Source organism: Aspergillus novofumigatus, assembly GCF_002847465.1.
Source record: "Aspergillus novofumigatus IBT 16806 chromosome Unknown P174scaffold_4, whole genome shotgun sequence".
Taxonomy (NCBI): Eukaryota; Fungi; Ascomycota; class Eurotiomycetes; order Eurotiales; family Aspergillaceae; genus Aspergillus; species Aspergillus novofumigatus.
In genome coordinates, this window is record NW_020194277.1 from 3,027,198 (window position 1) to 3,051,514 (window position 24,317).

The following is a 24,317-nucleotide window of genomic DNA, read 5'->3' on the forward strand; positions in this document are numbered from 1 at the left end:
AGACAATATGCCGTATTTGCATTACCAACCGTTTGGCAGCGTCTTTCCTTCCACAGAATGAAACAACTCGACGTCATGCAGACTGTGATTGGCTGAGGATGCTTAAGGCTAGTGCCGCACGTGCATGCATTGGACTTCCTGATAACAGCTTCATGAAACTAGCTGGAAGGCTAGACTGTGCCGGCCAGCCACCAGATCTCAAGCGTTGATTCAATCGTTTAAAATCCTTTCATCAGGCCCTAAAGGGATTTCTGTCTCCTCTGCTTTGTTCTTTGCAGCACATTCATGCGCTTTATGTCTTGTTCTGTTTGTTGAGACGCTTCTACAACAGATCCCCAACAAACTTATACAGTTGGACCGAATGTAGCATTCCAACTGTCGCGACCTCAATTTAACCGAAAATCAGCCTATCAATTCGTCATGCGTTTTGGCAAGACGCTGAAGAACTCGATTTACCCCCCTGGAGCGGGAAGTACATCGACTATCACAAATTGAAGGTTCTCTTGAAAGAACATGATGTCACCGAAGACGCAAGTGACTCGGAAGAGTCTCCATGGACAGAGCAGGACGAGGAAGCCTTCGTTCAGGAACTGATCAATGTGCAGCTTGACAAGGTCAATGCTTTCCAGGTTGAGACATCTCAGCAGCTGAAAGAGCGTACGTCTGCCTGTGAGAGCAGGTTACTGCCATTGGCACCCAATGCGGATCAGGAGACCGCCACCGTGGACGAGAAGGAGAGGGAGTCTATCGCTACCGAAGTTCTTCAGGAATTGGACCAGATTGCCAAAGAAGTTAGCGAGCTCCAGAAGTACAGTCGCATCAATTTCACCGGTTTCCTCAAAGCTGCCAAGAAGCATGACCGCAAGCGCGGTGCACGATACCGCGTACGGCCGCTGCTGCAAGTACGTTTATCGCAGCTCCCTTTCAACAGCGAGGACTATTCGCCTCTGGTTCATCGGATATCAGTGATGTATTCCTTTGTGCGCCAGATCCTGAGTGAGGGTGCTGTCGAAGCTAAAGATGCCGGGGAGCCCCGTTTTGGCCAGGATGCGTACTCATCGTACAAATTCTGGGTCCATGAGGACAACATCCTGGAAGTCAAGACTTACATTCTTCGCCGATTGCCTGTGCTCATTTACAACCCCAAGTCGTCGAGAGACTTTGAGTCGCTTCCTGAGGACCCCACAATTACATCTTTGTACTTCGACAGCCCCCAGTTCGACCTCTACAATCAGAAAGTAGCCAAAGCCCCCGAAGCCGGTTCGCTCAGACTTCGGTGGACCGGGAATCTCAAGGACACGCCCGCCATTTTCCTGGAGAAGAAGATCGTGACCCGTGATGACTATAGCAAAGAGGTGAAAGTGCAGCTTAAGGAGAAGCATGTGCAGGAGTTCCTTGAGGGCAAATATACGTTCGAGAAGCAGCTGCATCGAATGGAAGGTTTGAATAACGGCGAATCAGCGGAGGCGGAGTCGCTCAAAAAGGATGTTGAGGAGCTGCAGTCATTCATCAAGGAGAACAACCTACAGCCCATGCTTCGGGCCAATTACACCCGCACTGCATTCCAAATTCCCGGTGATGATCGCATTCGAATTTCACTCGACACCAACCTTGCGCTCATCAGGGAAGACGCGCTGGACGAAGAACGTCCGTGTCGGGACCCGACCGATTGGCATCGGAGGGATATCGACGATAGCGGAATGCAGTACCCCTTCGAAGGCATCAGAACCGGCGAGGTCAATCGGTTCCCACACGCTTTGCTGGAGATTAAACTGCGGGGCAGCGCACATCATGTCGAGTGGGTCAACGAGCTCATGGTCTCCCATCTTGTCAAGGAGGCGCCGCGCTTCTCGAAATTCGTCCATGGTGTCGCTCAGCTATTTGAGGACCATGTCAATAGCTTCCCCTTCTGGTTGAGCGAACTGGAGAATGACATCCGACGCGATCCCGAAACAGCGTTTCAAGAAGAACAGGAACGGCTTGCAAAGCGTGCCGAGGATGATATGGTCGTCGGAAGCTTCCTGGGCAACCGAGCAAGTCCTACCGTGCGCCCACTGGTTGGATCCCCGGTTACCATGTTCTCGGACCTGGGCTCCCCAGCGCGGACAAGACAGCCCTCGCAACCTGTACCACGGCCGAGCAGGCCTACCATACAGGAAGGAGAAGGCCGCACATTGCCCGAGGTGAGTGCTCCGGGAGAAACGCAGCCTATAACGTCGTCCCGCTTGGCCGCACTCTTCCCGTCTTTCCCCATCTCGCGATCCAGCCGCACGCATCGACAGTCGGTTGTCCTGCCACCTGGCGTGCGTGAACCTGTCACCTGGATCAAGGATTCGGGCCCTGTCCGGGTGGAGAGCAAGGTATATCTTGCCAACCAACGAACCTTTATCAAGTGGTTGCACGTCAGTATCCTGCTTTCTTCTCTGTCTCTCGGTTTGTACAATGCTGCGGGCAAACACAACGATATTGCTCGCGCCTTGTCCATTGTCTACACTTTTTTCGCCTTGTTCGCCGCCGCTTGGGGATGGTACATGTATGAAAAGCGGTCCCGGCTCATCCGGCAGCGCAGCGGACGTGATCTGGACAACACATTTGGTCCTATCGTCGTGTGTATTGGTCTGGCGATTGCCTTGGTGCTGAATTTCGCCTTCAAGGTAAGTCTGATCGGTTCGGAGATTGGAATACTGGGACTGACATGAAGCAGTATTCGGCTACTATGAAGAGGATCAGGGAGCAGCAGCCCGGCGTTGACACACCCCCTATGTTCAATGTTTCATTTACTCCAGTGGAACATCCGGACACCTGGCGCTTGGTCAACCAGGGTGGACAAGGAATGTAAATGCACGTCTTTACAATGCTTGACGCGAGTATGACTGTGATAGCCTGTATTGAGTCGCTGTACATCCAAAAGTAACTGATACGAATATATGTACGCATGGTTCATATGCATGGTTGTAGATTGCGATGATCAATTGTCTGTACTTTCGCCTCAAATGATTGTAACACCTGATAATGTTGTACGCTAATATTTACAGAAGGGTATAACATACATGCAAGTCATGCATATGGCTATGCTCTGATTTTCTCCTTACTACTCCGTATGTTGCTGAATACTCAGCATAAGTTTCTCTAACATCCGGGCTTCGCAACGCGTCCTTTCTTTAAGCTCATCTTGCTCACTTATCCATCGCAGTCGCTCTCTCCAGAACTCCCAGCGATCTAGTGAGAACATGGTATCTCCCTTCCACAGATTAGAATCGGGGTATTTCATAGAGTCCCACCCGGAGAGGTCCTTCCTGCCTATGAAACGGAAGATGATGTGCCCAGCAATTTGTATAAAAGGCACCAGGGCATGCACATCAGTCTAATATCCTAGTCAGTCATCAGTGCAATCCAGGAATCTTCTTCTACTTACGTCCAGCGATGTGATACACCAGGTACGGTCAATTAATCGCGGGGAGCGGGTTCCCTTCTGTAAGGACTCCGGTATATGATTCCATGGATCCTGCTCCAGCGTGAAGATGATGAGCTGGTATGCCCTGCCTAGTTCGTTTGAACGTGGAGAGTCCGGTGGATAGGCTGCAAGACGATGCGCGTTGAAAGCGTTGGCATTGAGAAAGTCAGAATAGCCTTCGTCATCGTATTCATGCCCAGGGTATCTCCAGTCCCAGCAACCTGCAGTTATGACATTAGCCTGTCTCCCGTGGTGCTTTCCGAGCTGCCGGAAGATCAAGTCAAGCATGTAATGCATTGATCACTACTCACGTTGCCAAGCCGTAAACCAAATCTCCTCAAATGCCTCCATCTTTATCCAGCGTTCCAACCTCTCCTTGAATCGCCACGTGCGGATCTGCTCTTCGGTTCGGTCTATTCCGGGGAGCGCTCATATGGCCTCTACCAATCTTAGAATGGCAGGTTGATACCGCGGCATTTCAATCCCCACATCCCACAATAACCACCCCACGCGCTCGCCCTTATCGACAATACCACCGTGGCGGTCATCGTTGCAAAGAGACATGAAATTGCGAGCAGCTTCGTCTGCCGCGATGGCATCAGACGTCCCGTAGCAATCGACGAATTCCCGCAGGATTCGGATTTCGTCCAATGTTGGGGGGTCCTCGTCGTCTGGGTCGGGGTGGTAGAAGCGGTCCCAGGTGTTGCTATCTTCTGGGATGTAGGAGCAATCCATTTTCTGCGGAAGCAAAGCAATTTGCGTGTTGTCTGGTGATTAGTGTTGCTCTTGATGTTAGTACTATCTACTGTCTGTCTACTACAGAGTCATAGCCTGCAAGACACGTCCATCTATGAGTCACAGCGACAGGCTTAGCAGTAGCCGCGGGTTGAGTCTGGGCTTTTTATTCGGTGCACTTTACATACAAGCTTTTTGACATGCATTCCTGGCAGATATCCACCGTTCAAGCTTTGAGGCGATTATGCCCAAGGCCCTCCCTTTTCATGTGGCCGCTTAGAGAGTGGAACTGGCCGCTCATCACGAACACCATCATGAGCTGAAGCCAGAAGAAGGAAAGCCGCGAGCGAAACCTACACACGCGGACTCTTCCCCCTCCCCCCACCCCAATCATGGCGAAAGTGACCTGATGCAGGATATATTTGACGAAGACAGATCATCATCGGCCGTAGATTGCACGGCCAGTGCGCTGAAACAAAGTTGGAGCAAGAGGCCGAGGTCTGTGTTATGGTAGAGCGACCATGTATGGTCGTATGATAATATCCTCGATGATCTCTCTAACTTCCTACCTACAGTGGTAGATGATGTACCCTTGTATCACTTGGTTGGTACAATGGTACTGCAGTCTGAGCAGCAGAAGAGAGAGTCCACTTGGCGTGCCCACAGCAGTGCGGAGACGGCGGAGAGCATGAGTGTCAGTGGTGAGATCTTTGGGTCAAAGTTAGCATGTCGTTCTTTGAATATGCGCTTTTGGCTTTTTGTGCTGTTTGAAGTTTGAGAGATAACGAAAAGAGATGGCACAAGGTGCACAATAGTAGTCGTCATTGCCCATTTCGACCTTCTTCTTGTGCCGTTTGGTTTTGTTATGTCTCCTAAGCGAAGCTGCGTCACGACACGACACATTACAGACATCACAGTAATACGTCTTTGAAGCCACAGCCTCTTGCTGCCTCGCTCGTTCTCGGCATCGCCCATTTCTGTCTTAAGATGGCGTTTGGTCTTGTGGTGTATGGGAGAAGCATTTTCATATGCCATAACAGTGCAGTTCCACCGCCACTGCTGCCTGTCTCTGCTTGACATTGTTCCTCGCTTTGTTGGAAGCAGGAATCCTGGCCCGCTGTTCTGGTGTATAGTAGGCACTAGCCATGAAGACTCCTTATCACTACCTTCTGGAGGGCTTCACGATATCTGTAGAATATGTTCCCGAGGACTTCAGCTGGGGGTTATGGGAACACAGTACCCTCTATTCAAAAGAGGAAACCACTGCCATAACCCTTCCGGAAAGCCATAGGACTTGTCCTTGGATCGCATTGGCCAGAACATACAGCTGAAACAAGCCTCGACGATGAATGGGCGACCGAATGTCGGTACCTCCTTCGGAGGGGGGATGCCAGGGATAGCCATATGCCCAAGTAAGGCCATATGTATGATGGTATAACCATTATTCTTGGCTTCCTGGATAAACCTAGGAGCGAGGTTCGCGCGCCTCAAGAACAAGGGTGAAACTCCGAAACTTCGTGATGTCCTGAGGTGGAGGAATTGGCATGTGAGCCAGTATAGAACTATGCACAATCGAATAGCCATCGTCTTTCGCTTCCTGAACATACTCAGCAGTGAGGTCTGCAGGCTTCAAGGAGAAGGATGACCCTCCGAAACTTCGTGATGTCATGAGGTTCAGGGATCGGCATATATCCCAATACTGATATATGAACAATACTGTAGCCGTTGGTGTTTGCTTGTTGAACAAATCGTGGAACAAGTTTGCCAACAGAATGCTGTTGGATGCGGGGGCGGATCCCACGATATACGGCAGTTAAGGATCCAATGTAGATAAGCGACTCATGTCCAGTCTTTCGAGTACCAGGACATAGACCCCCCAGGTATCCTTTGGCACGGCAGTGGTAAGCTGTGTAAACCACTGAATAGTGGGAGGAGCACGGGTGTGGAGGACATGTTCCAATCCAGCACAGAATGTGAACTGGGCAGGACTAAATACCTCAGCAAGCTTTTGCTCGGAGGATACGGCGCTGCGGAATCCAGCCCTGGGTTGATCCACGATGTCCATCGGACAATGGTATACAACAATAAAGGGGCCGGCAATTGGTCATTGTACAGAGTACTTTGGGAAAAGCACTGTGGAAGTGTGGAGTGTAGCCTTGATGCAGGTGGAGTAGTGCTTTGTTATAGTTCCCCGGATGTCCTTTCGGCTGATGATGTCACAGCAGATCAATAGTATCATATGGTAGAAGTGGACAAGATGAGACGGACAAGACTGCACTGGCTACAACAAATTATGAAGATACATTCACTAGATAGGGCCAGAGGCTTTCTCACACTCAACAGCATAACCAAATACTTGGAAATCAATCAAATAGATCAGTACGACCCGCGAGCACGACGAAAATAAAGCTGCTGACAAATCATCACCAAAGCAAGCCAAATAAATATTTACCTCAGTACGGAGTACCAGAATAATATAAAGCTATAATCTAGAGGACGCACTCTGTTCCATTTGGGACACTGCCACTGCCACTAACCCTTGACTTCAAACATCATGACCAACATCAACATCCAAATCATCTCCGACACCGTCTGTCCGGTAGGTACCCTATATATTCCACCACGTACCCCCAGTCTAACCCATGTAAGTGGTGCTACGTCGGCTACCGCCGTCTCTCCCGGGCCATCACAGCCCACAAAGCCAGGTACCCATCCGACACCTTCACGCTAACCTGGCACGCCTTCTACCTGAACCCGGCCTCGCCGGGGTACCCCGGCGTGGACAAGCGCGAGCTCTACGCCTCCAAGTTCGGCGAGGGCCGGGTCGCGGCGATTTTCTCGCGACTCGCGGCCGCGGGCGAGACCGACGGCATTGCGTTCAAGTTTGGAGGCAAGACGGGGAATACCCGTGACTCGCACCGGGTGCTTTGGTATGCGGGCTTGAAGGAGAAGGAGGCGGGGGCTCGAGGGGGTGCGGCTGCGACTAACGGGGACGCAAGCAAGGAGAAGGTGGGTGGGCTGCAGACGAGGGTCGCTGAGCAGTTCTTCCGCGCCTACTTTGAGGAGGAGAAGAATATCACGGATCGGAAGGTGTTGGTTGATTCCGCCGTGGCGGCGGGATTGGACCGCGGGGAGGTTGAGAAGTTCCTGGAGTCTGGCGACGACGGAGGAAAGGAAGTTGACCTCGAGGCCGAACGAGCGCGACGTCGCTTGGTCACTGGTGTCCCGTATTTCACCGTGCAAGGGCAATATGCCATCGAGGGCGCGGATGAGCCGGAAACCTTCCTGGAGGTGTTTGAGAAAGTGAAGCAAATCTCTTAATCTAGGAAATCTCTAGAATACTTATTGAACACGTCTAATGTTGCAGAGTATGCATAGACTAAGCTGCGTTAGGGAGCCAGATTAAATCACATCACATATCATAAGAGGCTAGACTGTAAGGACCACATTTCTAGCAAACATCACTTCGAGCAAGAGTTGAGCACTGATGGCATCAAGTACAAGTCCACCTCAACGCCATTCCATGCGAAAGCACACAAGGACATCGTTGATTGGAGATAAAAAACAACTCATCACAGACTCCCGCTATCCATGACACACCTAAACAAGGAAACCACAAGCGATCTTTCAATGATAATACAAGGTTGATGAAAAAGACAGGAAAAGGTCACATCGCAGAATCATGACATTGGCAACCGCAAAATCCGAATCATAGCAAGGAGGGGTCATAAATCAAGCGTAAAAGACTGATCAATTTGGAAGGCCCAACGGAAGGGTACCAAGCGACGGCTTCATCAGTCAAAAATCAATAAGTGGGGGTCTGGCTTAGTTCAAAGTCGGGAATGTGGTCAAACCAATCGGTATCAGGATTGTAGCGATAGGCCTTAAAGTCCACGCCGTAAGGCTTGGGCTCGAGCATGTACAACATTCCTAGAGGCACGTCCAGGTCGGCAACTTCATCCCGCTTCAGTCCACGGAAGTAAGCGAGCAGAACACGCGCCACCGACCGATGGGTGACAATCAAGACGTGGTCCGTCATCCGCTCTACCTCGATGATCACAGCGCGAAGGCGGTTGATGACGTCCAGATACCCTTCGCCTCCAGGGCCGGGATAACGATAGAACAGTTTGTTCTTCTTGCGGATCGCGTACTCTTCGGGATACTTTTCGCGAATCTCGTCGTACGTCATGCCTTCCATCTCTCCAGCATGCAGCTCATCCAACATTTTCATCTCTTTGACATCGTACTCATCTTCGTTGAATCCTTCGACCGTCTGGACCGAGCGCCGCATCATTGACGACCACACGCAGAAGTTACGCGGCCGATCTCTCGGAATGTAGGAAGGGTTGGGAGGTGTGCTGTCGCCAGGACGTGGGGGGAAGTGCCGCAGCATATTCTTCTGTTGCTGTAACTGTTCCCACTGATGCCGTTGATAATCGATAAAACGGGTCAAAGCTTTGGCGTAACGGCGCCCGTTTTCGCTAATTTCGGAATCGCCTCCGATCCGGCCCAGCTGGTTGTCCTTACTCTCGCCGTGACGTGTGATCCAGATTTGGCGCGGGGAGAGGTTGAAATTCAAAAGATAATAGACGACCTGTGAGGAAAGAAAGCCATGGGTTTGATGAGAGACGATTTTACGTCCGACATCGATCATTTGAATATAAGCCATGTTGTGCTTTTCTTCATACTCTCCCAGCGGGACATAGGACTTTTCGTAGAGGGCTACACGCTTCTTGAAGTCCTCCAACGACTTCACGGGGTCTTGACCTTTGTAGTCCGGGCCCGACAGCTTGAGACGCATGTTGGCTTCCAGGAGCTCGGGATCCACACAACTGCTCTCTAAAAACAAAACCCCAAGCTCAGGGCCGGCGACTTGGCGAATGTGGTCGACGATCAATTTGCGGCGCTCGAGGGTACTGTTGGTGGCATCGAGGATACCAACACTGCCACCCTGCACCAGGATATAGTCTAAGAGCTCATCCAGGGTATCCAGTGCAACCTGTTCCCGCAGCTTGACAGCACGCTGATTCTGTGGGTCAAAGAATGACGCCGATTGATCGATTGGCTCCGGTGATGCTTCCCTGGCCGCCTGCTGGTTGTCCGGTCCCGCATCGATAGAATTGATAATCGTGCTACCCTCCTGTTGCATAGAGGTATCTTCTTCCTGCCCATTGACAAGGATCTTAGCGGGAACGACCGGTGGTGGGAGGCCCTTGATTTCCGGGGGCGAGGTAGCAGCCTCGGGAGGCGAGGTTTCAGTCTTAGAGGGCTGTGTGTTCATCGTGCCCACGCTCACGCTGAGACGTCGCACAGAATCCACGAGATCGTTGTGCACAGACGCACGCTTGTCACGAGGGCCCATGGCTCTGGCAGGAGAAGGAGACTTGCCAGCCGCGACACGACGACGTTCTCCAACATTGAAGATCTGTGTATCATGCTGCAGCCAGTTCAAGTAGCGAGCCAGCTTCTTGGTCACATAGCTCTTGCCTCGGGCAGGAAGGCCGACCATGACAATCACCAGCTTGGAGCCGAGATCTCTCTGAGCGATACGTCCATCGGGAGACACTTTGGACTTGGTCAAACCTGGGATATCGAGGGTGGTGGCACGGACCCGACTCGGGGTCGACACCTGGCTAATGCCATTGCTATATTCAGCATTATTGTCAGTACGGAGCACGTTCTCACAGAATCGATCCAGGCGGAGAAACCAGATTCACAGAGTGATGATATAATCCGAGACAAATAAAAAGCAAATAACCAGAAGGCTTAGAACGACATGAGTAAATGAAACATAGTTCGGCTATACAAGCAAGGTATGTTCGGGGGATGATAGATCCGCCACGAGAACTGCCGATCAGGCACCCAAATAAAGTGGCTTTTGGGCTGCAATCTGCACGATCTAGAATTCGAGATAACCCGAGGTCCAGATCAACAAAAGAAAACGCCATCATATCATAGGAAATCATTGGAGGAAACGAAAAGGGAAACATACATCTGTGGAGACGGAGGTGCGGTAGAAATCGGAGTGTCTGTTAGGGCGAACCCGACACCGTCCTTAGACGCACGCGATCCCTTGTGGGCATCGGAATGCAGTTCGTTCCCTAGCGCTCGTCCGACTAAAGTCTTCGGCGGCATAAGACTGGCGTCTTTCCCCGTCCTGTTCTTATTAGAACCTGCAGGATTGTTTCGATTCGATGTGACACCGTTTCGCTGATATTCAGGCGACGAGGCCGACGTCATGATCGCGGAACGCGCAATGTCTGAATGTTGCTGTGCCATCCCCGCAGAACAGCAGGGATGCAAAGGGGAGGGGAGGAGAGGAAATTTAAATAAGACAAAGATGAGGTTTCAGGGTTGTGGCTAACAAAAGGAGGATTTCTTATCTTGCGAGAAATGTGAGAAGCAACTTGGAATGCACCCGGATCGATCAGGCCTGAGTCACAGGATGTTGAGGCGAGGGGTGCAAAGAGAGAGGGAAAAACAAGTGGTGGGTGGGCCGAAGCAGCAATAATACCAAGTAAGGTAACGAGTCAAGCAACGGCAAACAGAACGTCACTACTATCGACGAACTGAATTCACTGCTGTGAGGGAGAGATTTCCGTGACAAGAAGTTTAAAAAAGGGACAGTGAACAGCAGTCACTTTGCCAGGTTTTCCAGAGTGTGCGCCGTCCAGATTTAGCCTGCCGTTGAAAGAGCAGTTGTTCCCATTCACAGTCAGATAATCTGTGGATGGCCAGGAAGCTCCGGCTGATTGGATGCGGGTGCGCCGGCAAGCCAGTTCGCAAGGCAAGGACAGGACAGGGCAGAACGTGATCAGACTATGGATCAGAATGGCACTTTCGAGAAGCAAGAAAATAGTAGGTAGTCAGATGTGTTCTCTGATAACAGCGACCGGGAAAAGTTGTATTGCCGTCCACCTATTCTTTTCCCTGGTGAAGTCACTTCTGGGGTCTTGAGGATAGCGATTCCCACAGTGGATCATCGGAAGGCTGATCACCGCCGCGAGGTATGAATGATGTCAAATAATGTCTACTCAATTCAGCTAACTAGTTAATTATTTATCGTAAAGCTGTGAGAAAAGAATATAAATAGTCTTCGACAGCGCACAGGAAAGCATTCGTTCTAATCATGGTTGCTGTCGTGTTGAGACGCTCTATTTACCCATATGCATAGTCGGCCATAACAAAAGCGGGAAAGGCTTGGCTTGGGTTTGCGATGGATGTACAGGCAAGTTCAGAATGCTTGGCTAGGTAAGGATGTGAGGGAAGAGGCTGATCCTGTAGGGAGTGCATGATCCAGGGATAGGCAATTTCGCCGGCTCATTATGCTGACAAGTAGGAAAAATCCCCGTGAGACTTTTGAGTGTACGCCCGCAATTGCATGACCAAATTGACATCTGGCTTCCACCATCGAAATTTGGCGTTTGAAGGCGTTTGAGCTTCCGACCGATGATAATCTACGATAACTTATGGCCTAGAGTGTAAAGCTACTCAAGGAGCAATGTCACATCATCGCAGTTGTGATTGCTACTGACCTAATTGTCAGCTCGCCGCACCCTCCCAATGAAGCAGCGCCTAGCTCGTTATCTAACGGGGATCGGACTATCAAAGTTTCGAGCTCGAAGGGTCTAGATGACTGCCTTAGTGCAGCCCCATCCGGAATCTAGGCCATTCAGCATTTCGAAATCGCCCCATTGCTGATCCATTGGTTTAGGTTGCATGCCTCCCTTGCTCCTCACTCGGATTCCGTCCACCACTCAGCATTGCAGCTCAGCGAGGGTTACCAGAAGCGCGAGGCAACTTGGCCAGTTGCCAGTCCTCGTAATATCCTGCCCTCTCAACGTTCAGAGGCTGAAGGTGGGTTCAGGTAGCCTCCCTCAGAAGGACCATGCTTGTGCATCCTTCCGTGTCGGGCAGGGATGACAGCGAGCCTACTTGTATCACACTAAGTGCCTTGTGTCCGCCGTGGTGCAGGTACTTTTGGGCTTTATTGTCCGTTGGACATCTCCTTGGCAGCCTTGGCAGTTCCAAGTGGCATCACTGGATCAACTTGGAAGTTCATTGTCACCGTGGTCGCCCTGTCGGCTCACCTTCCGCTCCGATCGTATAATTGCGTAAAAGTACCGGTTGAGGGTGAAGCAAGCAGTCGCATTCTGCTTCTTGGCGCTTGGCAGTCACGCAGGGGGAGGCTCCAAAGTTGCCGACGCACGTCGTTCTTCAGTTAGATGGATTGATAGAGATTAGGTTATGCGACGCCCCTTGCTGTCCGCTGCCCTGGACTTATCGGCCTAGCCGCACAGTCAGCGCGATGAGGGTCGCATACGCAGCCAGACTCAGGGCTGTAAGGACCAGTACTGCATTCCCACTCGTCTTGAATTTGTGGCGATGAACCCCGTCTTCTCCGACTTCGGAAAAGAACTGGCGGTTTCCCTGTTGACGACGGAAAAGACCGATGATGAGTACGCCCGTTCCGTAGATAGCAAAGAGAGCTCCGGTGCTGTAGAATTCGCTGGTGAAGATCTTGAGGACAACGAGGGCAAATGAGAATTGTGACAGTGCTGTCCGGACATAGGCGCCTTCAAAAGTCCGTTGCGCGGCTCGTACTTCGACAATCTCATCCGATGTTAGAGCGACCGTCCGGGCACGGTGCATCCGGAGACGGTAGCGGTCAGCTGCGCGACGCTGGTACACGTCAGAATCATAGCACAAGAAAGCGGGTAATACAAAGTCAAACGACACTTATGAACATGGCCAAACTCAGTGAAGGAAATTGTATGCTAATTTCAGGGATGCAGAAGACGTACCTCGAACATAGCGACGTGTCAGGCAGGGTTGGATTGTATGAACCCGCTAGTTTCAGTGACACTGGGATAGCAGACTGTAGAGCGACAAACCACAACGCAGTTGATAATAGCTGGGCTATTCGACTGCCCAATCCTATTATGAGCTCCTTGCCTTCTTCTAAAGATACGCTCCAATTTAGCTGGAAGTTGAGTCCCGAGAGTAGGTCGATACGAACTCCAGAAGTTTCCGTCCTTCGGAGCTCACGTGGATGCCCCCGAGCAAAGACGGCCCTTTATGGAAGAGTATCATGTTGCCTGTTAAGGGCTAGCTCAACACGAGATATCCTTGCCATCCGAATTCAGCGATGGAATGTTGTCATATCTTGTAACTCTTCGAATCTGTGCAAGTATCTTCTTCTACCATACTTACCTTTAATCTCCTATGATCTTATCATTACTATTTTATTTAGTTCCAACGTAGTCCTCATCTCATTTCTCCACCAATAATCCAAGGGCCATCTCTAAGCGGCCGACAAACAGGACAAACACCAACCCCAGCGTCGGCTTTCGACTTTGCCCAATGCAGTAATGCTCAATCGCCGGTTCTTCCCCATTCTTCATCAGCCAAAGGACTTGTCCTTTTTTAATGGAATTGATGGAGCTGCCCCCCCACGTCGGCCTCTTGTCCGAACGACTGGATGGGGACCCCGTAAATTCAAATTCGGTGGCTTTGATAACTTGGACCATCGGACAACAAATGTATATCTGCTAACTAGGTAGCCTGTCGGGTACAATTCCACCGGCTTTTTCTTTTTCTTTTCTTGTCGTGGCCATTTCTCCTCCCTTGTCCATATTTTTGATCTTCACGCAGTCGCAGGAGTTGTGATTAGCACTCCGTCAACAGCATCAAGATGGGGAAGGTATTTGACGCTGCAGAAGGTACATTACACCTTAGACATCCATCGAGAGTTCCTCGTCGATATTCTGTCAATTGGTCGAAAAATGACGGCTAACCATCTCATCGTAATGCTCAGTCGCGAAGCATAATACCCCCGACAGTTGTTGGGTGATTTTGTACGGAAAAGTGTACGATGTATGTCTCCTTCAGCAATTATCGTCCCGTTGAGATTGGTTCGTTTTGATTGACACAGCCTCCAGGTCACAGACTTTCTCACCGAACATCCTGGTGGTGCCAGGATCATTCTCAAGCTTGCCGGCAAAGATGCTACTGAGGAATACGATCCCATCCATCCTCCAGGTATTCTCGAGGAGAATCTCAAGCCCGAGGCATTGCTAGGAACCGTCAACCCAGATACGCTACCCAAGGTACAGGCAGAGCCTTCTCCAGCGGTAGCCGAGGAGAGCAAAGGGCAGGTCCCCATGGAAGCACTCCTCAACATGGACGATATTGAGCAAGTAGCCACAAAGAACGTCAGCAAAAAGGCCTGGGCCTACTACTACTCAGCATCCGATGATAAAATCACCAAGCGGTTCAATACCGAGGTGTACAGATCCATCATATTGCGACCAAGAGTGTTTATCGACTGCACGAAATGCGATTTGGATACCTCTTTCCTTGGACACAGGCTTGGAATGCCAATATATGTAGCACCTGCTGCCATGGCTCGCCTGGGCCATCCAGCAGGTGAGGCAGGCATTGCAGAGGCGTGTCGGAGCTTCGGGGCTATGCAAATCATCTCCAACAATGCATCCATGACACCAGAGCAGATTGTCAAGGATGCGGCTCCAGATCAGGTCTTTGGATGGCAAATCTATGTTCAGATCGACCGCAAGAAGAGTGAAGCGATGCTGGCGCGCATCAATAAGCTGAAGGCAATCAAGTTCATCGTTCTCACCCTTGATGCTCCCGTTCCCGGTAAACGGGAGGACGACGAGCGAGGCAACAACGTTGCTGCGTCAATGCCCGTTCCCAGTGCTGCGAAAGCGGCAGACAAAGCCGCAGATGGTACTCCGAATGTGAGCCAAGCTGGGGGTGTTGGAAAGCAATTGTTTGCCGGAACGGACCCATCTCTCACTTGGAAGGATACTTTGCCGTGGCTGGCTAAGCACACAGATTTGCCTATTGTTCTCAAGGGTCTCCAGACACATGAGGACGCCTACATCGCGTCGCTTCACACTCCGCAAGTGAAGGGTATCATTCTATCGAATCACGGCGGCCGAGCCCTTGACACCGCTCCTCCTGCGGTCCACACTCTGTTAGAGATCCGGAAATACTGCCCCGAGGTCTTCGACAAGCTCGATGTCTGGGTAGATGGTGGCATTCGACGCGGCACAGATGTGGTGAAAGCCCTTTGTCTAGGTGCCAAAGCTGTAGGAATCGGACGGCCTGCCCTTTGGGGCTTGGGAGCCGGTGGCGTCGATGGGGTTAAGCGTACACTGCAGAGTATGTTCTACCCTCAGGAGTAATCAGAAGCACATAGGCTGACATCTTTTTCAGTCCTTGCCGACGAAACCAAGACTTGTATGCGGTTGCTTGGCGTCGAAAGAGTGGAGGATTTAGGACCACAGCACGTAAGTTGATCTTCACTCAATCTCCAAATATGACGTCGGCACCTGGAGCGTTTTCCTTCAGCCCGATACTGACCTTGACTAGATCAATACCCGAGTCGTTGAGCAACAGATTTATGATGGGCCTTCTGGCCTAGATTCCATTCGGAGCGTTTTCCGTGCAAAGCTCTAGTCTAGAACACATCAATGACCTTCTCGCCTCTTAACGCTTGCTCGTTACTTGTGATCCGCAACTTGTACAAATGCAAATCCAGATGAATCACCCATACTTTTGAGATGCTGCATGCTGAAGAACCACGACCAAACATCAACATCACTCCATAGACCAATACAAATATAGGCGCCAATTTATCATGCTAGCCAATCGCTGTCCATCTTGTCTGTTGACTACTCTGCTCATGTACGAGTCGAATATCTGCGGTTGCTCTTAAGAGTAGGTTGCTTGCAGTTGCCGATTGGCTTACAGCGATCCCATGTTCTGGACCATTTCAGTGTTGACGCCTCTGGCTCGAGTTGATCATGCTCATCTGTTTCTCTTTCTGATTGCTCCAGCTCTAAGCCACAGTGAACAAGCACTTCAACCAACCTGTCCCAAACCAGTTCCGATCCTTCTGCCAACCTTTGACCACAAGATCTCTTCCAAGCTTGACCACCCCTTCAACTTGATCATTGGTTCCCCAACCGGGAATCGTACTGCCCCAGCAAATGAAGTGAACGCCGATGTGGATCGCGATCCGGAAAGCCATATCTTCATCGATCGGGCCGTAGCCGTCAAGCAGTCCTTCAATGAGCCAGACTCCTGCGTCGACGTTCTTGAAATGCTTGAGCTGGTAGAGCTCGGCCACCATCTGGCCCAGATCGAGAGCTCGGGAACCCCACTGACATAATTCCCAGTCTGTCACGAAGAGAGGAATATCGTTCTGCTGATCCAATGCGGTGTTCGGTATTAAAACACTGGACTCATTAATCCCATCGAACTCTACCAGGTAAATAGATAGATCAGCTTACTTTCCCGACCAAAAGTCCCGTGGATCACTCCAAACCCATTCCCATCTTTCCGGCCCAGCTCCGCCGCTGCCATGTCCCTGACTTCGCCGAGGATATGCTGGCTTTCTTTCAGCAATGCTGGGAACTGATCAACCATCTTGACGAGATTGTCATAGTTGACCATGAACTTGATATCCCTCATGATCTCATTCTTCTCCATCGTCTTGACCAGATCTTTCTGAGACTCTTCCGAGACCCAAGTGTGGAAAGAGAGTAGCCATTTTCCCAACGCACGGCCGATAGACGCTGCCAGTTCGCGAGACACATTTTGCGAGTTTGTGGGAAGGAGCATGAGAGACTTTAGGTCCAGCGCTCCGGGCAGGTCTTCGAGGATCTGAGTGTTGGTGTCATGGTTAAATTGAAACAGACGAGGGGTCTTGACTGTGCAGCTGGTATTGTTGTCGGTGTCTGTCTCGGTTGTAGCGGGGAAGCCATTCAAGGCTTTTAGGATTGTCTCCTCGAACAGCTTTTGGCTTTGATCAGCACAAGTGCCGTGCTATCTTTTGTTCGTATACTTACGCAGCGGTCTGTAGTTAGCTTGAACTCCCGATTTGAAGCGACATAGTCCTCTCCATGTTTGATGATTATCGTTTTCGTCCCATCCTGGAGAGGCCTAGCGAGGATACCTCGATAGACGAAGTTGGCGGTTCCTCCGCTGAGCCGGGTGAGAGAAGAGCACTCATAGGGAGTCTGTGAGAGCTCTTGCGAGACGAGTGTGAAGATATCCTGGTTTGAATTCTCAGACATGGCTGTGGTGTATAGATAACCCGAGAATGTCGAAATATATATGCAGCTGGTTAATCACAGCTCAACTTCTAGAGAATGCAACTCGGTGTATGATACAACTGAAAATTGAATGTTCGTCAGTAAATATGATCGTATCTTCCTATATACCACTCAATAATATCCACTTAATACGATCCACGACACGTTTGCGCCAATAAAATGCCCGCAGTCATATGAAGCTTTAAGTAGTCAACAGCGGGGACCGTTTTGGGAAATCGTTCGCCAAGAATACCGACAACCTCGTGCTCACTTCAGAACAACCCCTGGAAAGAACCTCAGAGAAGACACTACGACCTTGACAGCTTTATGCAAGGAGAAGAGCAAAAATGCAAATACAATGTCTTGGATCTCGATTCAATCGCTAGTCATATCTGCGTAAGGCATGGACACGTTTTCAATCATTGCTCTGATAATCAAAGATGCCACCATCTGCCACGATAGCAGGCCAACAGAACCAACAAAGTCAACAAGCCAACGGACTCCAACTCTGACTCAAGGAAGATACGCGTCCGGGTTGATGTACTCATCGAAGATCTTCTCATACTCAAGGTCTCTTGGCGGCAGTTGAACCTGAGTCACAGAGGTCTATTGCGGTCAGCTTCAAGGTTTCTAACCCACATCGAGTTTGGATGGTAGATTTACCTTGGGCCTGAGGTAGTTCTCTCTCCACGCGTCTTCTTGACGAGCCCTCGCGCGCAGTATTTCCAGGACATCGTCGTTATGCTCAGACGCCGCTACTTGCAAATACACTTGTTTGTAGTCAGTTATCATGTAGCCGGGAACGCAGTTGATCAGCATCTGGAGTATAGTCGGATGGCCGATCCGACAAGCCTGCAGGATCAAACCTCTATGGAAGCGCTTGTTTTTGGCGAGCATGCCAGTGACCCCCATCTCCAGGAGAGCGCGCACAATGATCGGGCGTTTGGCACGGATATGCTTGAGGATTTCGACATATCCGTGCAATTTCACGTTCATGTTCCGAAGAAGGCACTTGGCGACTTCCAAGTTTTTTAGATGGTCTGCCCAATCCAGTGCAGTGTAGCCATGCTCAGTTTTGAGATTGATGTCGGCTCCCAAGCTCAACAGGCGCTTGACTTCGGCCATATCCTTTTCTAAGATTGCATGGTGCAGGTTGACGTGGAGGGCATGCCAGTACCTAGGGTCGTCCTGATCGAAGCCAATCTCCGGGTCGGTTTCGTCTGTACACCTGTTAGTCAATCACGGTCAATCTTATCATCAAGGCTGCCTTGCCTCATGCCTCCTTGATGTATTCGGAGAACTGGGAGGTCGACTTACAGGTGGCCATGTCAAAGGCACTGAGGGCAGGTATCCTGCGTTCTTGACGTTTGGGAAGGATCCTGATTCAAAAAGGCAGTCACGTCAACACCGGGTTTATCTTTATCTATCTCATAATACGGGGAGATACCTCTGAAGCTTGCCCGGCTTCAAATGCCCCAGTAAGGGGTCCGGTGAAGCTGCGCAGGAGAGTTGGAAAGCTGATATGGATTTTCACCTGCAGGTCTGGACCTTGAACACAGATGAAAGCTTGAGAGCAGAGTTTTGCAACGGAAAAGATACATTTCGTTTTCGTGTGTGTGAAGGCGTGCTAGTCTTCTCGGCGATGCGCAACGACATACAGATCCTTTAGGGCTCACGTCGGGAGAAACATAAAGAGACTTACAGACAAGGGGACTACGATCACGCCCTTTCCCATAATATGAATTACGATGCTCGTCCGGATAGATAACATTCTGTATCCGTCCACTATACCAGAAGATATCCCTGCTTATGAGATCTATACTGCTGGGCAGCTTCGTTGAGTAGCTGTTATATACGTCCTCTGTATATCCCGGCAAACTAGGACATCCGGTAGAGGCAACCAATTAAGCGGTACATCATATTCCGTCTAATGTCAGTACAATTATATGTAAGATCAGCAGCATCTGGACTGCGTCTCTGGATTGTTGTTGGTCGATGCTCGACAGTATAGAGTCACGTGATATAATATACGCGGCCGCCAGTGGTGCAACCACCCTTTCGGATGTTGATAGTGAAAGTTATTTTCATAATCCAAGTTGTGAATGAGCTGTATGGTATGCCATTAACATGCACTAACTATTCCTGCATTTTTGTGTGTTTGGGATTGACTATGCCATTGATATGCTCGCCCGAGACGGAAAGTAGCAGACTATGCGGTGGTCCATATAGGCCCAGAAAATGTTTAAGAAGCTTCCCTCAACATCTCCCTCTTGAATCAGGGATAGAAGACTGATACTCCAAGCCACTTACTTCATGGCTCAGTCTATTACCTTAACGTTGACAGAGACTTCGAGTCATTCAGATATCGAGATGGGAAAAAGAAGAGAGGGGTGAAAGAGGAAGTTCTGCCCCCAACACCTCCACCATCCAGCCGGACACCCCCCCCCCTTCCTCTCGCACTGTCGGGCCCTCCACCCCCTCACCTCAACCTTCATCATTTATATCTGTTGAAGGCTCCCAGTTTCAGGAAAATCCATGCCATTTTGATCAGTTCTGCATTTATCTTATCCACCACGCCTACCCTGTGGTTCAAATTCTCGGCTTCAAAGCTGGGGCCCCGGTGTTTCCCGTCGCCCTGCAGACCAAGCATTCTCGTCCCTCGATCCTGCTCCACCGTACCTCGAAGCTTGGCTGCACTGCCAAGTAGAGTCTATTCAAGCTTCCTGCTTTCGAACGGAACATCCTCTCGCCTCTTTTCGACCTTTCCGCACCCTCTGTACGACGCGATGAACAACAACACCACCCCTTCGCCTAGTCCTGGCCCTGCGGCGAAGACTTCCGGCAGTCCCAAGCCCAATGCCTCGGCAACAGCAGGTACCAAGAGAAAGCGAAGCGCACCGGGGAAGTTTTATGCGGTCAAGGCGGGCTATCAGCCTGGCATCTACTACGAATGGAATGACTGCTTGACTCAAGTGACGGGGTACAAAGGGGCGGTCTGTAAGTGCCGAGAGAATTCTCTGCCCTGCTAAGTGCGTGGCTTGGGCTAATATTCATCGTCTCCAATAGTTCAAGCTTTCCCAACCTACGAGGAAGCAAATGCTTTCCTTACAGGGACGCAGCTGCCAGGCGCCCGTGGTGCCGCTCCTTCGAGTTCGGAGCCAACAAGATTCTACGGCATCCAGCGAGGACGCGTCCCCGGTGTATACACAGATTGGGCCAGGGCGCAGGAACAGATCAGAGGGTTTGCCCGCCCTCGTTACAAGAAATTCTCCACGCGAGAAGAGGCGGAGGAATTCGTCAGAATGGAGCAGGGAGCGGGAGCGGGAGCGGGAGCTACCTTTGCCGGAGGTACTGCTACGTCGCAGACATTGCCCGGACCACCAGGTCTTACGGATGAGATACCAAAGGACGAGCAGGGAAACATCTTGGAACCGGGCACTGGTCCATTACCGCCAGGTGCGGAGGACGGCTTCGATCCCAATGTGCTTTTGGACCCGGCCACAGGAAAGGTGGTTTACAAAACCAATGAGCAAAAATCCGCAACCAAGACGAGGCCGATTGGTCCCCCGGGCATGTTGCGCATCTACACAGACGGCAGTGCGCTGAAGAACGGTAGAGACACGGCAGCGGCAGGCGTCGGAGTCTTCTTTGGGCCCGGAGATACAAGGTTTGTCCTCACTATTCTCCATAGCTTCTACGCTAAACTGCGATGGCCTGGGAGTTTCACTGACACGCCTTCTTCCCAGCAGAAACGTCTCGGAGCCATTAAGAGGCAACCGGCAGACTAATCAGCGTGCGGAACTTACCGCAATTCTTCGAGCTCTGGACATCGCTCCTCGGCATCGCGACGTCACCATCTTCACAGATAGTCGTTATGCGATAGATTGTGTGACTGTATGGTTCGTCAAGTGGCGGAAGAATAACTGGTTGACTGCCGACCAGAAGCCAGTCGAGAATAAGGATTTGATCGAGTCGATCTTGGTGAAGATCGAGGAACGCAATGAGCTCAAAGTCAAGACTCTATTTGAATGGGTCAAGGGACATAACCGCGATCCGGGCAACGAAGCTGCTGACCGTCTTGCAGTTAGTGGCGCTCGAAGGGGGGTTTCGGAGAAAGCAGCAGCTCTGGAAGCAGCACGCAATATCCCGGATGAGGTTCTTGACGAAGATTTCTAGGCTTGTATACCTGGGAAACATCCCATAATTCGAAGTTCTGCTGGGTATATTGAACTGAAGTTCCGCTCCGCACAGCAGTGATACTCCCATGAAGGGAAGATGCGACAATGGACAGAGTCAATTGGACATCATATATCCTTTATGTAGCCGTGTCTATCTATCTCCTTTGTCAATTATCTTAGGCATAGCTCCAAAGTCCATCCTTAGAAGCCATGGCATACTCCAGTATTTCCGAGACCGGGCAGCACCGGCCATTCTTCTAGCATGTGATTTGCTCGCCGCCATTTCCTCCCCACTCACGCTGTTTCTTGGCGGATGTTTCCTTCTTCGAATCCTTCCCCTCAGTCATATCTATCGATTCTTTTTCCTGATCCTGCGTGGACTAAAACCTGTACTTCTCAGTTGAGCTTTTATGGTTGCTTGCAACGTCCTTCGTCTTTCCTCGTTCAGGCAGCTAGACTTGCGTCCCAGAGTGCCGATATCAGGCCTATCGCCAGCAAACATCTACATGATTGGAAAGAAGATTGTGGGAAAGCTCGTTTATATTACTATGATTGAATAACACTTGCTGGTAATTCATGAGATTCAACTATCTCTTCTGATTTATTGGAACATCATTATCACGTTTCTGCATTCGTGGAACAATCCTTGTCAAACCTGCCCACGCTGTGACACCGCTTGGCCGCATTCCGCACGATAAGCCGGACTAGCGATTTGTGGTAGATTGACGACAATCAATAGTTAACGCATAGGGTCGAAGCTGCAAGCAAGGGGCTACGAGCAGCCATGCCTACTCTCTCGCTGATCAACTTCAACATCGTCTGTGCGACGTTGGGGGGTTTTATCTCCGTCTTTGGATTGGTGTCCTATTTGTTCAAGGAGAGGTTTTATTTGTCTGAAGCATGTTCGTGGGATGCCCTTCCTTCTAGGACAACAAAAATGCATTGCAATTAGTACAGTGTGACTGACGGGCAATACGCAGTAATCTCTCTATTGGCGGGGATCGTCTTCTCCCCCCATGCGGCCAATTTCATAAGGCCCAAAGAGTATGCCCTAGGGTCTGAACAGAACCTAGAGGAAATCACTCTGTATTTCACCAGGCTCGTTCTTGGGGTCCAGCTGGTACTGGCCGGAATTCAACTTCCGAAGCGGTACTTGCAGATAGAATGGAAGAGCCTGTCGCTTCTTCTGGGTCCAGGAATGGCCGCCATGTGGATGTGTAGCAGCTTGGTGATCTGGGCTATGATTCCCAATTTCCAGTTCCTCCACGCGCTGATAGTCGGTGCCTGTATCACTCCAACCGATCCCGTGCTCTCCAATTCCATCGTGAAGGGAAAATTCGCGGACAAAAATGTTCCCCGTCCTCTGCAGAGAATCATCGTTGCTGAATCGGGAGCAAACGATGGACTTGGCTACCCATTTCTCTTTTTCGGGTTGTACCTCCTGAAATACATTGGAATGGATGGTCAGGGCTACAGTGGAGGTGCTGGCAAGGCAATTGGCCTCTGGTTCTACGAAACATGGGTCTATACAGTAATCTTGAGCGTCGTGTACGGGATCGCCGTTGGCTGGGTTTCCAGAGAGCTTCTTCATTGGGCCGAGGAGAAGCGTTATGTTGACCGCGAGAGTTTTCTCGTCTTTGCCATCGCGCTTGCAGTATGTTTGGCACCGCTCCATCTAGAGGCACCTTCAATTGCTGATCATGTACAGCTCTTTGTTCTCGGAACCTGTGGCATGATTGGGACCGACGATCTTTTAGCTTGCTTCGTTGCAGGAAATGTCTTTACTCAGGAGTAAGTTCCCGTCGACAGATCCGAATATACGTTATACTCACGCAATCAGTGATTGGTTTCGCCTAGAAACGATGGATGACTCGCTCCAGCCGACTATTGATATGCTTCTTAACTTGGCCGTATTCATGTGGTTTGGCGCTGTTTGTCCGTGGGCTTCGTTCGTGAACAACGACATCATTCCAATCTACCGCCTTATATTCCTGGGCGTTCTGATTCTACTCGTTCGCCGGATGCCGATCATTTTCGCTATGCACAAGTACATTCATCAGATCGAGCATCTCTTTCAAGCTGGCTTTGTCGGTTTCTTCGGACCCATCGGGGTCGGAGCCATCTTCTACCTGTCGGTGACTCGTGAATATCTGCGTACGATCACGGTGGAGGGCAAAGTCCGTGAGGATGCGCAGAGGGTCTCTGAAGCCGTTGATGTGGTTGTCTGGTTTCTAGTTATATGCAGCATCGTAAGTTTACACGCATAACTGGACGAGAACGTCGCTAACGTGCTGTCAGGTTGTTCATGGACTTTCCATCCCACTGGTCAAAGCTGGATATCATCTCCCTCGGACCATCTCCAGCGTTCTCAGCACCAGCAGCCCAACCGACCCTGATCCGGTCCCCATCGCGAATATCAGCCACACCCACAGCACTGCCACGCGGGGCGTGTCTGCCAACCGCGGCCGTAAGCGCGGCACTGGGCGCGAACCTCCGGAGCCTACCGTCTTCCAGATTGGCCGATCTGTGATTCGGCCAGCACCTTCTACAGAGCAGCAGATCGGGACAGGAAATGCCGAAGAACCCGCTAGACCGGTGAACCTCATCATCCATGATTGTGAGACGGGCGCTATTCCAGCTCCTGCTGGTCCGACTGCCGAGAGACAATGATCTGAGAAGATCCATTGCTTCCAGCGATACCAGCCTGGACTCTCACCCCCCGATGGTGTCCGATTCTCAGACACATGAGAAGGCTTTTGTCGATTCGGATACACAAATAGGCTCAGCATTTGATAGACTATTGATAGATAATCGCGCGGTCTTTTG

At 50.7% G+C, this 24,317-nt stretch overlaps 11 protein-coding genes across 11 annotated transcripts; 5 read left to right on the top strand and 6 right to left on the bottom strand.

Moving 5' to 3' along the window:
* The first annotated feature begins 183 nt into the window (after positions 1–183).
* On the top strand, positions 184–2,949 carry P174DRAFT_441855 (SPX domain protein). The gene is made up of 6 exons (XM_024827437.1): positions 184–424; positions 445–2,183; positions 2,208–2,360; positions 2,394–2,545; positions 2,570–2,654; positions 2,705–2,949. The coding sequence occupies exons 1-6, from the start codon at positions 421–423 to the stop codon at positions 2,837–2,839; spliced, it is 2,268 nt and encodes a 755-aa protein (XP_024683148.1). The 5' UTR covers positions 184–420; the 3' UTR covers positions 2,840–2,949.
* Positions 2,950–3,091: 142 nt separating this feature from the next.
* Positions 3,092–4,684, bottom strand: P174DRAFT_486729 (uncharacterized protein; the record flags this gene model as incomplete). Its single annotated transcript, XM_024830780.1, has 4 exons — positions 3,899–4,684; positions 3,766–3,850; positions 3,416–3,675; positions 3,092–3,364 (listed from the first exon to the last, which is right to left on the bottom strand). The coding sequence occupies exons 1-4, from the start codon at positions 4,187–4,189 to the stop codon at positions 3,092–3,094; spliced, it is 909 nt and encodes a 302-aa protein (XP_024683149.1). The 5' UTR covers positions 4,190–4,684.
* On the bottom strand, positions 4,489–5,353 carry P174DRAFT_186619 (uncharacterized protein). Its single transcript, XM_024821270.1, has one exon. The coding sequence runs from the start codon at positions 5,267–5,269 to the stop codon at positions 4,787–4,789; it is 483 nt and encodes a 160-aa protein (XP_024683150.1). The 5' UTR covers positions 5,270–5,353; the 3' UTR covers positions 4,489–4,786.
* A 1,230-nt stretch (positions 5,354–6,583) lies between these two features.
* P174DRAFT_186715 (DsbA family oxidoreductase) lies at positions 6,584–7,752 on the top strand. The gene is made up of 2 exons (XM_024821272.1): positions 6,584–6,788; positions 6,839–7,752. The coding sequence occupies exons 1-2, from the start codon at positions 6,744–6,746 to the stop codon at positions 7,508–7,510; spliced, it is 717 nt and encodes a 238-aa protein (XP_024683151.1). The 5' UTR covers positions 6,584–6,743; the 3' UTR covers positions 7,511–7,752.
* Positions 7,753–7,994: 242 nt separating this feature from the next.
* P174DRAFT_460619 (6-phosphofructo-2-kinase PFK26) lies at positions 7,995–10,468 on the bottom strand (the record flags this gene model as incomplete). Its single annotated transcript, XM_024829908.1, has 2 exons — positions 7,995–9,834; positions 10,182–10,468. The coding sequence occupies 2 exons, from the start codon at positions 10,466–10,468 to the stop codon at positions 7,995–7,997; spliced, it is 2,127 nt and encodes a 708-aa protein (XP_024683152.1).
* A 1,916-nt stretch (positions 10,469–12,384) lies between these two features.
* P174DRAFT_186655 (uncharacterized protein) lies at positions 12,385–13,231 on the bottom strand. The gene is made up of 2 exons (XM_024821271.1): positions 12,994–13,231; positions 12,385–12,871 (listed from the first exon to the last, which is right to left on the bottom strand). Exons 1-2 carry the CDS (start codon positions 13,000–13,002, stop codon positions 12,470–12,472), a joined length of 411 nt encoding a protein of 136 aa, XP_024683153.1. The 5' UTR covers positions 13,003–13,231; the 3' UTR covers positions 12,385–12,469.
* Positions 13,232–13,883: 652 nt separating this feature from the next.
* P174DRAFT_421092 (FMN-dependent alpha-hydroxy acid dehydrogenase) lies at positions 13,884–15,673 on the top strand (the record flags this gene model as incomplete). The annotated part of the gene is made up of 5 exons (XM_024824921.1): positions 13,884–13,911; positions 14,007–14,065; positions 14,131–15,376; positions 15,431–15,504; positions 15,587–15,673. The coding sequence occupies 5 exons, from the start codon at positions 13,884–13,886 to the stop codon at positions 15,671–15,673; spliced, it is 1,494 nt and encodes a 497-aa protein (XP_024683154.1).
* A 33-nt stretch (positions 15,674–15,706) lies between these two features.
* On the bottom strand, positions 15,707–17,295 carry P174DRAFT_451423 (uncharacterized protein; the record flags this gene model as incomplete). The annotated part of the gene is made up of 3 exons (XM_024829006.1): positions 15,707–16,480; positions 16,519–17,014; positions 17,068–17,295. 3 exons carry the CDS (start codon positions 17,293–17,295, stop codon positions 16,056–16,058), a joined length of 1,149 nt encoding a protein of 382 aa, XP_024683155.1. The 3' UTR covers positions 15,707–16,055.
* A 326-nt stretch (positions 17,296–17,621) lies between these two features.
* On the bottom strand, positions 17,622–18,640 carry P174DRAFT_451424 (ankyrin; the record flags this gene model as incomplete). Its single annotated transcript, XM_024829007.1, has 3 exons — positions 17,622–17,919; positions 17,977–18,533; positions 18,631–18,640. The coding sequence occupies 3 exons, from the start codon at positions 18,638–18,640 to the stop codon at positions 17,827–17,829; spliced, it is 660 nt and encodes a 219-aa protein (XP_024683156.1). The 3' UTR covers positions 17,622–17,826.
* A 1,128-nt stretch (positions 18,641–19,768) lies between these two features.
* On the top strand, positions 19,769–21,647 carry P174DRAFT_187328 (RNA-DNA hybrid ribonuclease). Its single transcript, XM_024821273.1, has 4 exons — positions 19,769–20,310; positions 20,380–20,980; positions 21,063–21,370; positions 21,449–21,647. Exons 1-4 carry the CDS (start codon positions 20,100–20,102, stop codon positions 21,487–21,489), a joined length of 1,161 nt encoding a protein of 386 aa, XP_024683157.1. The 5' UTR covers positions 19,769–20,099; the 3' UTR covers positions 21,490–21,647.
* Positions 21,648–22,275: 628 nt separating this feature from the next.
* On the top strand, positions 22,276–24,161 carry P174DRAFT_421096 (putative Na/H antiporter; the record flags this gene model as incomplete). Its single annotated transcript, XM_024824922.1, has 5 exons — positions 22,276–22,393; positions 22,472–23,145; positions 23,200–23,282; positions 23,332–23,740; positions 23,790–24,161. 5 exons carry the CDS (start codon positions 22,276–22,278, stop codon positions 24,159–24,161), a joined length of 1,656 nt encoding a protein of 551 aa, XP_024683158.1.
* Positions 24,162–24,317: the final 156 nt, after the last annotated feature.